This window comes from Pieris napi, chromosome 13 (assembly GCF_905475465.1).
Source record: "Pieris napi chromosome 13, ilPieNapi1.2, whole genome shotgun sequence".
Classification (NCBI taxonomy): Eukaryota; Metazoa; Arthropoda; class Insecta; order Lepidoptera; family Pieridae; genus Pieris; species Pieris napi.
The window spans coordinates 8,160,550-8,174,207 of record NC_062246.1 but is presented as its reverse complement, the minus strand read 5'-3'; the positions used below and the strand labels follow the sequence as shown (position 1 = coordinate 8,174,207).

Genomic DNA, 13,658 nt, shown 5'->3' with positions numbered 1-13,658 from the left:
TAAGTTAGGTAGATAGTCCGCGTTTTATAAGGAAATGAGATTAAAACTAATTAATTGATCACGTGAGATTAGTTTAAAATAATTGCAATTTGTCATTAAACAAGTGTAGGAGCGTCCCAGTGATCGCAGTGATATCAACAAACCATTCGAGTGAGATTAATATGATGGTTTGTTCTACTCATAAGATTTTAGACCCTATTCTTAAACATCACAAAACCTTCATTTGACAGGATTAGACGTGATTGTGATTTGGGCTATTAGAATATGACAGTCTTCTAACTCAAAATCTTTTTATATTAAAAAAAAATATATGTGTCAATATATATAGAGTATTAACTATATTCTTAATCTACATAGTAATAATAATAATTAAATGGATTAATAGAAAACTGAAATAATTAAAAAGTTAGAAATTTCTAATTATAATTGGAAAAGTCAAAATACTGCTTAGACATAGGTTTTAATTTATAAGCACCTAAGAATCATGTGAATAATATTAGAATGGCAGAATTTTATTAATACAACACTAGTAACCAAAATAATCACACAATCTTCACGTGAATTGTGACTCAGTGTTGCCAATTAACACATACAATAATTGGGAAATTAAGTTAAGCATTTAAAAATGTCTTACTTCATTTAGCTTTTTATACTCACCTGATTTGTACAGTTATCCTTTACGATAAATTGCACATGTATGTTTTTTATTGTGTACCAACACTGAAATTGGGATGTCAATATGGCGGACTGGCGGATGGTATAACTAGCGGCACGTAAGTCTAGCGCTGGCCGATACGTGGAGGGGATTGCTGCGCATGTGTACTGTCGCGCGGGGGACAAAATGCGACTGGAGAGCCAATCGACGCTCTTCATTCCGCTAGCCCCCCTCAGGTACCTTATTTTTTACTTCTGCGCAATAACGGTCAGCGCTAGAGTTTCGTGCCGCTACTTATAATGTTTTTAATTTTTGTATTATGCGTTAAGCTCTTAACAGTTTCCTAATTGAAAAAGAATGTAATGATGCAAAATTGTGTCTTAATTATGTTTTGGAATATGTATTCGTTTATACGAAAACTCTATTAAGTATGAATTTTAAGGTTAGGTTAGTGTCGAAATAGTGTTTCGTATTTAAGATTATCTTATTGGTTTAAGACTATTATTTGTTTCTCATTGGTTTTAAGAACATTATTTAAAATATATAAACATAAATTATTGAATATTTTTCTCTCCATAAAAACCTCACCGTTCAAAAAATAAATAAGTAATACTCGAATTGGACCAGCCGTCTTCGAGTTTTGCGCTTAGCAACATATTTTTCGATTCATTTTTATTTATACAGATTGTGTTTTTGTACTTATTATTTCATTATTCATATTTTAACAACCAAAAAATGGATAAAAATAAGAAACCCTTCAAAAACCTACTCATTTAAAATGATAAAAGTTTAGTTCCTTACCTTACCTTAGTTATTGTTTAAAGTTGTACACACATTCTTAATAATTTCATTTATTTAGTCTTTATTTCATTTTTTGTACACATTTTGATGAATGATATTGTGAAATTAGGACGGGTTTTTTAGGGCAAGCGCTCACATCTTATTACACATATATATCCATTAAAATAGTATATAGAAAAACAACAGGAAACGTTTGGTTAAGTTAATTAGACGTAAAAGATAATGTGTTTATCCTGGAGTGAACTACAAAAGCATGTGCATTAGAATTATAAGTTTTAATTTAGAATACAATAAAAAAAACTTATTTAAATACATAATAAGTTGTAACATATATTATAAAGCCAAAAAAAGAGTTATTCTCTCAATGGTCTATCTATCGCTGTATTATTATTAAGGGTAAGATTCAGATACGAGACAGTTTCGTCCGTATACTCTAAATAATGTAAATTAAATCTAAAAATAGGTTTTATAGCTGTTAAAAAAAATTCTATGAAATAGTTCTATATTGTATATTGAAATATGAATTAATACCGACAGGTTTCGGCCCTGATATCAATAAACTTGTCCCAATAAGAATCTAGTCAATATAAGTATAGCTTTTCATAGAAAAACTTATTTTGTTTGTTTCGACCTAAAAAACTAAACAAAATTTCTTGTTAAAATTTACTTTATTACAAAAATTCTTTTGAAAATGTGTGTATTATTTTCCTCGAATTCCTTGACATACAAAGGACAAGTCGTCATTAAAATCATCTGGTGACAAACAGGAAACTGGAGTGATTTTGCTTGTACACTGCCATACATTAAAATTAGTACGATAGCAGGAAAATTAAATTCCATTTAAACACTTAGTATCTAACATTAAGTCTTATTCTTAAAAAAAGTGCGTGCGTACAAAGTACTCATGTCAGAAGTGAAACTTCTTTGGAAAACTATTTTTTAATACTTGTGTTCATATTTATACAAATCTAAAACTTCAGATTTCCTAGACTTAGAGGGTAAAAGGAAGATATGTTAGGAATGTAATTGTCATTAAAAGTGTCGAAAATTAATACAAAATAATCAATTTAATTTTTTAAATTTGTTTCTTCGATAATAAAAACACGTGGCATTTTAATTTACAATTCGTCATTTGAGATGTCTATAAATAATTATCGAAATACAAGTAGATTATCGAAACCAAATAATACTTAAATACATGGTCGTAATAAAAACATCGATAAAAAACCAGTAGATATAGTTTCTAATGGATTTTTACCAATTTTCTATGTAGTTCTTTCTCATTATATAACTGATTCTCTGAATCCTGTGTTTTGTGAGGAAACCGGTGTCCCATCTTTGCCGGTTAGTATCGACATAGATATAATTTACATATATATTACATGACCTAAATATGATTTAAAAATATAATTATTTTGGAAATCTTTAGCAACTCTACTGATCTAATTAATTGCTCGCAAGTGTAGATTATTGCGGTTATTCTTTGAGTGATAAGTGACTACTATATTACTTATGAACTGAGAAATAAGTTAGTATAAATCGTTCAGTAAACGTTAAATGTAATAATTTTATTAACTTAAATTAATACATAAATAATTTGTTTAATATAAGTGAAAATGAAGGTAAGTGACTATTGTTCGTAAGTACATAGAAACATTTTAAATGAATAAGCGAGACAGCCTCACAGCTAACGGCGAGTTAAGTAAGCTAAGTTATTAAAGTTGTTAAACATTTCTTTCTTGTAATCACTTAATTAGACGAGTATTCGACTATGTATTTTTAATTTCAGTATTTTCAGGGCGTACATTTATATATAATTATGTGATAACGTTGTACACTTAACTTACTGCGATATCAAGTTGAGACAAAATACAATAGCCATAAATAAAAATAGTCAAGTAGGTGATCAGCCTCCTGTGCCTGACGCACGCCGTCGACTTTTTGGGTATAAACTCAAAGGCAAGCCGGTTTCCTCACGATGTTTTCCTTCACCGTTCGAGCGAATCTTAAATGCGCATATAGATAGAATTGGTACTCAGCCGGGAATCAAACCTACGAACTTAGGGATGAGAGTCGTACGCTGAAGATCGACATTGCCAATAGGCTTCAACTATTTTTTGGTTCAGGATTTTTTTTATGTTTTCAAATAGGTAGGTATCGAAGGTCTCGATTATAAATCTTATATTTTTTTACAGTTCCTTATTATCTGTACCTTACTAGTGGTGTCTGTGTACGCGTCGCCCTTGGCATACAATACGTAAGTTATTTAAATTAATACAACAATAATAAAAAAATAAACAATTTATACGAAATTTAAAAATACTTTTTCGTTTTACAGTAACCAACAAGGATCCGGGGTAAGTTAATTATATTTAAAAGCTTAAATAACATGTTAATGTCTTGAAAAAAGGAAGATGTATTCGTGGATATAGTTCAGATAATTTAATGATGCCCAGAGTACGTTTCCGTGGAAAAAAAAATTGGCTGGAATCAATAGTATTAATACATTTATACATTTAATAATACCTTTGCCAGATGTTTACTAAAAATATCGAAATTGCTGTCTTATATAAAAAAATAAGTTGGTAATAAAATTTAGTGAATTTTTATATTTCTCTCTGTCTTTGTCTCTTTTCATGAAAACAATTTGTAAGAAAGGCTCGGAGAGTTTATACTGCGACGAACTTATTTGTTTCTTTTCTCGTCTTCAAATATTAATTCGACGTTAAGTTCTTAACAACGTAGTAACCACGTTTTTTTATGGCTCTGGCACGATTTGTGCATTAGCCAGCGTCATGTATAGGATTTTTTATAATTCGTGCTTGTCTTTAGAAATTCGACCGTGTCCTCCATGTACGGTTTAGGCACTCGCCCGGTACCGCACAATGCTCCCAAAGGCCGAGAACAAATTTTAATTAAAACTGGCACTCGAACCGGGAATCGAACCCGGTACCCCTCACCTAGCTGCCACTTAATAAGACCGCTAGGCTATGAGGCCCCTGTAACCACGTTTACAGCTTTTGCACACGACAATTGTATTGGTGTTGCAAGTGAAAAAAATGTACTTAAGCGTTAAGGAGCAACACTGTAATTTTTTTCTAGGACAATGACTACATGTTCAAGTATTTCGTAAAAGAGCAGCCAGTTGGAAATAACTTTGGACACCGTGAGATGAGAATAGGCAACCAAGTGACTGGGATGTACTACGTGTTGTTGCCTGATGGGCGTGTTCAGGTAATACATAATCTGTATTAATAAAATTGAATCCCAAAATATCTTGCTAATTACAAAACTTGAAATCGGCTAGACCAATTCGAGTATTTTTTATTGAACTCTGAGTAAGGTTTTATGGAGAGAAATTGGAAAGAAATAATAGATTTACTTAGTAGTTAGATTTTTATTCCGAAATACCTACGTAACTATTTCTATGTGGTAGCATAGCAAAATGTTCCATATGTTGGCATGTAGCTTCTAAATAGATAGGCTAAGTAAAATATCATATTAAGGCGAAACTAAGTGCGGGGATAGCAAAACATAAAATGAAAATTTTATTATAATGTTACCTGTTGATTCACTTACGACGGCTTATGTCGATAGACTCAGAAAATATATGTTCATTGGCAGGTCTTAATTATTTTTGTTCGATTATTTTAAATCTTGTGGTGTACTTCAGATGAAGAAGCTCCTAAACTCCAATTAACATTTACATGAATAGTAATAATGCCTGTTTATTCTTTGATAATTATAGTTCTTTCACACATGTTTTTTTTACAGAAAGTCGATTATGTTGCTGATGAAAATGGATACAGGCCTACAGTTACATATTTGAATCCTTGATTTTTTTTACATTTTAAATGAATTACTTATTTTTATACATATTGTTAAATGAATTAAAATTTAGCGTAAAATTTACACATATATGAATGTTCGTTATAGATTTCAAAACTTGTGAATGAAGAAAGGTTATGATTGTTTTTGTAATAAATATAGAAGAAAACAAATATTTTATAAAGCGTCTTTTATTAAAAAAATATCTGTACAAGCCTTAAATTAATTTGGCAATACTGGCCTAATGACAACATACACAGACTAAATAAAAGCAAAGTGTATTTTGTTCTACTCTGTGATTATACTTTAGGCATAAACAAGTCTATTCCACAGATAAGACCAATACATTTCGCCATATTTAGTTTGGTATATCATAATTAAAACTAAATAAATAGTCGCAATCCATTAACATAGCCTATGTCGTCGTAATCTACTTAAAATTTGTACTTTACTTACATCAGTATCCGATTATTTTATTTATTAATTGGTGGTATAAGTATAGATAATAATTACATGCGTAGTAATAATAGATTATGAAAATAATAGAATTTACGAATATGTTAAGTCTTGAAGATATATAAAAATTAGAAGATCCGTGAAAAAGGCAATTTATAACAGAAGTTGTTGCCATTTAGTAAATTTTAGAAATAATTTCTTAATTACCAATGTACAAGAACTGTCTTTAGAGAGATGGAGATCTATTATCAGGTCTTTGCTACCATTTAATACTGATAACCACCACCTGAGTAACCGCCTTGGGCATTTCTGTTGTAGCCTCCAGCGCCTACACCAACGTCTTGGTAAGAAATCTTTGGCCTGTACCCATTCTGGTCAGCTTCGTATTCGACAGTCTGAAATAATTGCAATATTCGAGATTACGGACGCAAAGAATACAATTTCTTTTGAGAAATGTAAGGAATGAATTAATGTGGACCGTTTTTAAAATCATGTACCTATGCGTTATTTAATTAAAAGCTTTATTTAGAATGCGAGGTTGAAGCCTACTCTAATCATTAACCATTATACTTTATTGAATCTAAATAAAACAAAGTATTATTTTATAATTGTTTGACTTGTGACAAATCACTTTTCGACAGTCAAAACGAAAATGTTATTTATGACCATTTTTGAGGAAATTTGTTTGGCGTTAGTCACGCCTGTTGTTACGTGATTCTTCGTGTTATGGTCAATAACAGTTTCGTTTTGTCCATACTGACAATCGAAAGACATTTCAATATGGCTGTCGTAGCTCCTTTTTTTTTTTTTGGAGTTTATGGCCTGGTATCTAGACCTTTAGGCCTGCCGTAGCTCCTATAATTGACGTTCCACAGATAAGTTGTAGGCACTGTTAAGTTATACTAACCTGTTTTCTGCCATCTGGGAGTAGCACGTAGTACAATCCCTCAGCCCTGTCGCCCTGCCTGGACTCACGGTGACCAAAATCATTTCCGGATGGCTCGTCTTTCACCATGTATTCAAAGCTGTAGTTGGCTGGCTCCTGAAGAGAAACATTATATATTTACTTCCAATGTTTTTTTATTATTATTATTAATACTCTACATGCCATTGTGTCCAGGGATTTTTTTATCTCTCAAATTTTTCCAAAAAACAAGATACATTATATTAATTCCAATAAACTAGTTTACTAAATATGGTGTTATGCGTCTGTTTATGAATGTTACGCGTCTCGCGACATACCTACGCTCCGGCTACATCGGTAATATTTATTTTGCTTCCAACGTTATGGTAGTATTGTTCTTTACTTGCCAATAAAAATATCATAACACTGGGCCGCTTAGTCCCAGGTTCGATTCTTAATGAATAATTGTTTACATAATATAAAAAATAATAAATATGTAAGTATAAGTATACGGTATATTATATATTTGACTTTTTGAGCGTTAAAAAGTTTAAAATAATTTAATGCTATTTACTTACGCCATTACTACCATCATCAGAGCCGTATCCGTTCTGGTTAGGAGGTAGATATTGTCTGTTTTGAGCCCTGTTGTATCCAGAGTTTGAATCAAAGCCGTTTTGAGAGAAACGGTTGCTGCCTAAAACGACAATAAATAGTAACAGTGAATTTATAATATGATTTTTTTAGTTTGACATTTGTTGTTTATCATTTACTAAAGTTGAATGGATTGTGGCAATATACCTCTGGATCCAAGACCGGGTGCACCATACTCTTGCGAGGGTGTAGCATACGTGATGTCGGTACCAAAACCTTGGCTAGGAGCCCCATATTGTGATGAGGGCTGAGTTAGTCTTGCATTAGGCGATAGGTACTGGTTTGAGGGCTGGGATGGTGGTCCATATTGTGTCGAGAGTGCTTGACTTGGGGTCCCATATTCAGTTGAAGGTCTTCGTGGGGCATTGTATGACGATGATGGGCGACTTCTGGAGATACAAGAACGTTTTATTATGGCAGTACTGAGTAAAATAATGAGGCTTTTTCTTTTTGGAATATAGTTTTGAAGGCAGATAACATTCGTTAAAAGGACAAAAAGTTTTCTTTTCCTTAGAAGGTGAAATTTACAATGGTAATAATAATAATTGATTTGCAAGAATATGGTACATAAGTATTATGGCGGTATAATCTAAACATCGCATATTTTGCCACACAATGTCGTAAAATTTAGTAATGTAGTTACATACTACCTTACTAAATTAATTAAGATTAGGTTTTACTTTACGTAGTTATAAATATCTATTTAAATATGAGTTAAACAAAAAATTATTTTGATTTAGGGAAGTACAACGTAGAATATTTGCATATATTTTAAAAGTACCTGATAATAGCATCCGTCTGTCGCTGTCCACCAAAGCCTGGTACTCCATAAGATTGAGAAGGAGGTAGGTATCTGAAATGTTTGAAGGTATTTTATATTAAACAATTAATGTCACTTAATCAATCCGACTTATACAAACAGGCTTCACACAGTTACACACAAACACACACCCACACCCTACACGCATTCTCTTTCTTATATTATTGTTAAGTCTGCAAACCCTCGAATTGGCGTTTCAACTTAATAAATAAATATTAATAAAAATCAAGTCAAAAATATGACCCGAATTTTTTTCGAGTCAATGAGCGTATTTTCATATCATATGAATAACCTAAACCAAGGTGAAAAATTACTTATTTTATTATGCTAAGTAAATACTATCCAGTAAGTAAAATAAAGATAAGAATGTTACCTATTGTTAACTGGTGGCTCGGCTATAGCCGACACAGCAAGAAGAAGGACTGCAAATAACTGAAAAAATTATATTAAATATAAATATAACTTGTTGAACAACAAAGATGGTGCTTTCCTCAACGAATAAGTATCGCAAAACAGTGAGGAAATGCTGCCAGCATAAAAATAATTTTATTGTATTTATTAATTTTTAATTATTATTACTATGTAGATTAAAAATATTGTAAGTACGTTTTACATAATATGTTAAGTCTTGTGCGGTACAAATCGTACTTTTTATCGCGGAGAATCTTTTGAACTAATCAAGCACTTGAAGATTCAGAATTAAATTAGGTGAAGCAAGTTCTTACCTTCATTTTGTCTTCACTTTCGTCAGCTTTCTGCAAAATAAATGTTACTAAGTATTACTGGTAAAATAATATAATATTTTTACTTTTTATTTTCACAAAAGCAACAACAACTCGCAGTTTTTACGCTAATTTTGAGTTATATTAAAAAAAACAATGACAATATTTAAAAAAAGAACAGTTTATATAAAACTAACTTGCCCTGCTATACAAAAAGCCTAAGAACTAACTTATATTTTATATAACGTATGAAATAATTAAAAATGGATTCAAATTACACGTTAAATGTGCATGCTTTTTAAGAACTCAGTGTTGCATTTGAACTTACCTTATGTAAAGGAACTATTAGTTTATCTAAACAAGGATGGTACTCGAATGATGGTCAGTGAAGATTCCAAACATTTATATACTAAATCAATCGTGTTATACATAGCCGTGTTTATGTATGCGTGAGCGCATCTCCTTGTAAAAGTGAAAGATGCTCTACTTGTAAACGTAGCCATAAAATTGAGTTTATATTATCTATGTCTAATTAGTTATCGATTTGTGGTATGCACCTATAATCGTGGTTAATGTTACAGTATATCATAACTGAAACAGGTATTTTTACTTAAAAGGGTTCCCAAATATCAATGTAATGCGTACTTACAATGAATATATCTTTATTTTATTTATTCATTTTTTTCTGATGCATTTATTAATATTTTTTTCCGCATAGATTAAATTTTAACTTTGAAATATAATAATACTTTACCTACTTAAGTGAGTCTTTAGGCTTACTTATGTGCTTTAGTATACATTACAAGCACTCAAAGGACACGCAAAAATTAGTTGGGATTAAAAATAACAGTAGCATAATTATAATTTCGTTTGTAAGCGGTTTTTATAATTAAAATCCTACTCGAAAATTCGTGAAAAATTTTCGAAAAATGTTGGTGAAAGTGAAAAGATTATTGATATTGCGTCTGCTTCTAACATAATATTACATACAATATAAACTAGTTACCAATATATTTCGTATGTCCATTCACGCCAGAATATAGTGTAGAGCAGTGTTTCCCAACCTTCTTTGTTCCATGCTTTCAAAAATTTTATGTAACACATCAATTTTAATAAAAAAAACATTGAATAATTGTTCACTTAAGAAACATAAATGATAGGTTTTAAAGAAATCAATAGGAAATTGTTACCGTAACACAGTAAGTATAATTTCAAATACATATAATGAAAAAAAGCAATTCAAATAATTTTAATAATTTTTCGAATTACATTACAATCAAATTACTTTACAATCAAATTGCTCCCCTGTAGGGCGTGGACGCCATGTTGGGAAACACTAGTGTAGAGCATAAACACGACAGTTCGTCATACAATCGCAAAATCCCAAAATGGTGAGGCGTGCTCCAGTTGGCTTTACTTGAAACCAACAACATATAATTTATTGATGACTAGCGGTCGCCCGCGGCGTTGCTCTTACACGATTCACTATTAGCCTTCAAATATTGCAGTATTAAGATTTCATATTAATTGCTTCTTAAGACAAATCCTTGAGGCTTTAAGATAGAAATAATGAAATAGGTGATATTCTTAAACGTTTATTTCAGGAAGAATTCAAATCGAACAAACCGAAAGGGATTTTTTTGTTGTTGATATCTCTCTCTTTCGTTTTTGTTATATTACATAAGTAAACTATTCAAGGGAAACGTTAGGAGGACTTATGTGAAAGGTAGTAGATAGCTTATGTAAAACGTTGGTACTTTTAATACAGCGCCATCTGTTAGAATTGTATCAAATAATAAACAAATTTAATTTAAATATTAAATTGAATTTAAACTATCCTATCTTTTAAGTTGGATCAAACTACACACGGTGTGCAAATTTGATTGATATCGGTTCGGTAGTTTAGGAGTCCATTGAGGACAAACATTGTGACACGAGATTTATATATATTAAGATTTTAGTAAAGACATGTTTTACGAACATTTTTTAAAGTAAATTTTTTAATTTGAACAGATAGTGTTTACGATTTTGATTTCGTATATTCTTAAAGTTATTTAATATACTTAGGGTTCTCAAGAAAAGAGCATACCAATTCTTAAAAGGCCGCCAACGCACGCGATCCCTCTGACATTGAGAGCGTCCATAGGCTCACTCACAAGTTACATGGGGATATTTAACATCAGAACACCTTGCCCGTTTGCCTTCTGTTCTACATCTTCAGAAACACCATTACATGGAGAATCAACTCATATCCTATGCAACGATTAAGCACTGAATAACCACCTCAGGTGGTAGGTATACTTCCATTTCAAAATAAGTCGAATTTCTTCCACACTTATCTAAATTAGCTTAAAAGTGTGTATTTCGGGTACAGGCAAGCCAGAAGTCAATGAAATTCATAAATATAATATTTATTCCTTAACTACTACAAATAAAATTTAAATCAGTGGCGGAGTTTAAGGCTGAGCCTGAGATTTCGGTATCATGATCATTTGTAAACCTAATAGCCATGTAGGTGCCTCCTGTGCCTGACACATCCATCGACTTTTTGGATCTAAGGTAAGCCCGTTTCCTGACGATGTTTTCCTTCACCGTTCGAGCGAATGTTAAACACGCACATAGAAAGAAAGTCCACAGCCGGGGTTCGAAGCTACGACCTCAGGGATGAGAGTCGCACGCTGAAGCCACTAGACCAACACTGCTTTTAATTTAATGAATCTAAAATAATCTTAGTAATTCCTTTTTTCAGACCTCCAGACCACTCCATATTTCTCTATCCTTTGCAAAGTCTATCCAAGACAAAGTCAAGAAATAGTTTTTTTATATTCTATCATGAAAACCTTACTTTTAATTCAAAACAATCTAAGGAAAACTACGCAATATGTAAATTTACATTTTGAATTACAAAATGTGCGCGTGCGATCAATGCATTCCGATCTGATATCATATTATAATTTGCGTATTTATCGATTGCAAATCAAACCAATATGAGATGTTACGTTGAAGGATCTCGTGTTACTTTGTATTGGAAAGGCATTTTAATCGCCTATAACTGAAATTATTTAAGCCCCATAAAATCATAAAAACAAGACATATGATACAGATCTTGTCCTAATTTCATTAGATTCGTTATCGAAAAGAATTAAGTCGCAATGATAGCAACTTATAGACACATTCCTAAGTCCCCATTCTTTGAAGAATAAGGGGAATTAGATAAAAGCTCTACAAACTGATGACTTGGCGGCACTGAAAACACAATTAAATAGATTTACATCGATAACAGCATATTTTAATGTTCATCCCTCTTATTCGTAATAATAATCAATAATTAAGCTCATTAATTCCTTGAAACGTTAATCCATCTTTACAAAATATACACACACTTAAAATTGTATACAGAAATAATTATAAATTAATAAATTATATTTTTAATTTTAATATACTTAGTCATCGTCCAAGTATGCAAAATAAGTTGGGAATATTTCCCATCCTTTGGCTCTGGTTTTGTAAGGTGTAGGTAACGGTCTGTATTAATTATAATAATAATATTACCCTCACTAGGTTCCGGAACCTCATAGAGAATTTGATAGCCATAACAAAATAGTTATCAAATGATGTGTGATAGTGAAACATTGTCTGTTCCGGTTTATTTATCTTTAAAAAGTTTTACGAGTATCTATGTAGCTTTTTCTAGAATACTCGTATAAACAAAAGCGTGCGATACTTAATAGCCCGGTCATTTTAGACATAAAAATAGTCATCAAATAAAGAAAATTCCGACAAAGCCAAATCTTCGTAGAGACCTTAGGTTACCCACAAGGAATAAAGTGTCAAAAGTCCCCATCAGTCCCATGTGAGCTTAGGGACTTATTCGGGGCCCAAGGTCAAAATTTTAGGTTTTTTGGATTTTCCTCGAAAACGGTAAGTTTTATCGAAAAAGTACCTCGGGGCAAAGTTGTAGATCTTGAAATTCTCTATAAAAATGGTCCCTATGATTTTTTCTCTAAGACTCACTATTTCCCAGATATTGCGCTTGTAAGAATCATGTTCTACATAATATGCACACATTTCCACACCACCTGTGAGGTAGTGTACTCGGCGCGTTTTTTTTTAACGTGGTATCAGGAACAATAATTATTTAATAGTATGAAGATTATTGATATGGGTTACTGAGTCTAACTGTCGTTCTAACTTTTTTTTATTACTTTAATCTGACTCATACTCTTCATATTCAACTTCAACACTCACAACACACAACTTCTCTACGAATATTTGGCTTTGTCGGAATTTTCTTTATTTCAAATGTCTAAAATGACCGGGCTATTAACAAATTCTTAAATCTGTTCAACTGTACACGCTCGCTCTTGGTTGTCGTGGTGTCTTAGCGAGTGTGCAAAACCGTCGTAAGGCCTTCTTGGAATCGGAAACCTCAGTACAAGAATGTACATTCATACTAGATGAGAACTTGTCTAGAAATTGATAACTGCAAAGTTCCAATTTGATTGAAGAAATCAATTCAATAGTAAACGAAATAGAATGTATGTGATTTACACGTTGCAAATTCTACGAAATAGCAAAACCATAAATAGTACAGTTACTACATAGTGGGGTTAAGTGAAGACCTTGCTCTGAATCTAGCGATTACGATTACAGATTGTCAAATTGGTGCAGTATAATTGTAGTGATGAGAGACAATTGTCGATGTTTGCTTCAATCTGACACTGCTTTTAACAATAAGAATTTCATATAATATGTTCCTGCCATATTCATGAAAGCTCTCAATTATAGTTCGTGATCTCAGATGAAAGAACCTTGGAG

The 13,658-nt window shown here is 31.8% G+C and overlaps 2 protein-coding genes across 2 annotated transcripts; one reads left to right on the top strand and one right to left on the bottom strand.

Annotated features, from left to right (window-relative positions):
* The first annotated feature begins 3,007 nt into the window (after window positions 1-3,007).
* LOC125055546 (pro-resilin-like) lies at window positions 3,008-5,464 on the top strand. Its single transcript, XM_047658009.1, has 5 exons — window positions 3,008-3,078; window positions 3,652-3,713; window positions 3,795-3,813; window positions 4,559-4,690; window positions 5,231-5,464. Exons 1-5 carry the CDS (start codon window positions 3,073-3,075, stop codon window positions 5,291-5,293), a joined length of 282 nt encoding a protein of 93 aa, XP_047513965.1. The 5' UTR covers window positions 3,008-3,072; the 3' UTR covers window positions 5,294-5,464.
* Window positions 5,458-8,904, bottom strand: LOC125055545 (pro-resilin-like). Its single transcript, XM_047658008.1, has 7 exons — window positions 8,844-8,904; window positions 8,492-8,550; window positions 8,080-8,151; window positions 7,446-7,687; window positions 7,223-7,341; window positions 6,648-6,782; window positions 5,458-6,135 (listed from the first exon to the last, which is right to left on the bottom strand). The coding sequence occupies exons 1-7, from the start codon at window positions 8,847-8,849 to the stop codon at window positions 6,007-6,009; spliced, it is 762 nt and encodes a 253-aa protein (XP_047513964.1). The 5' UTR covers window positions 8,850-8,904; the 3' UTR covers window positions 5,458-6,006.
* Window positions 8,905-13,658: the final 4,754 nt, after the last annotated feature.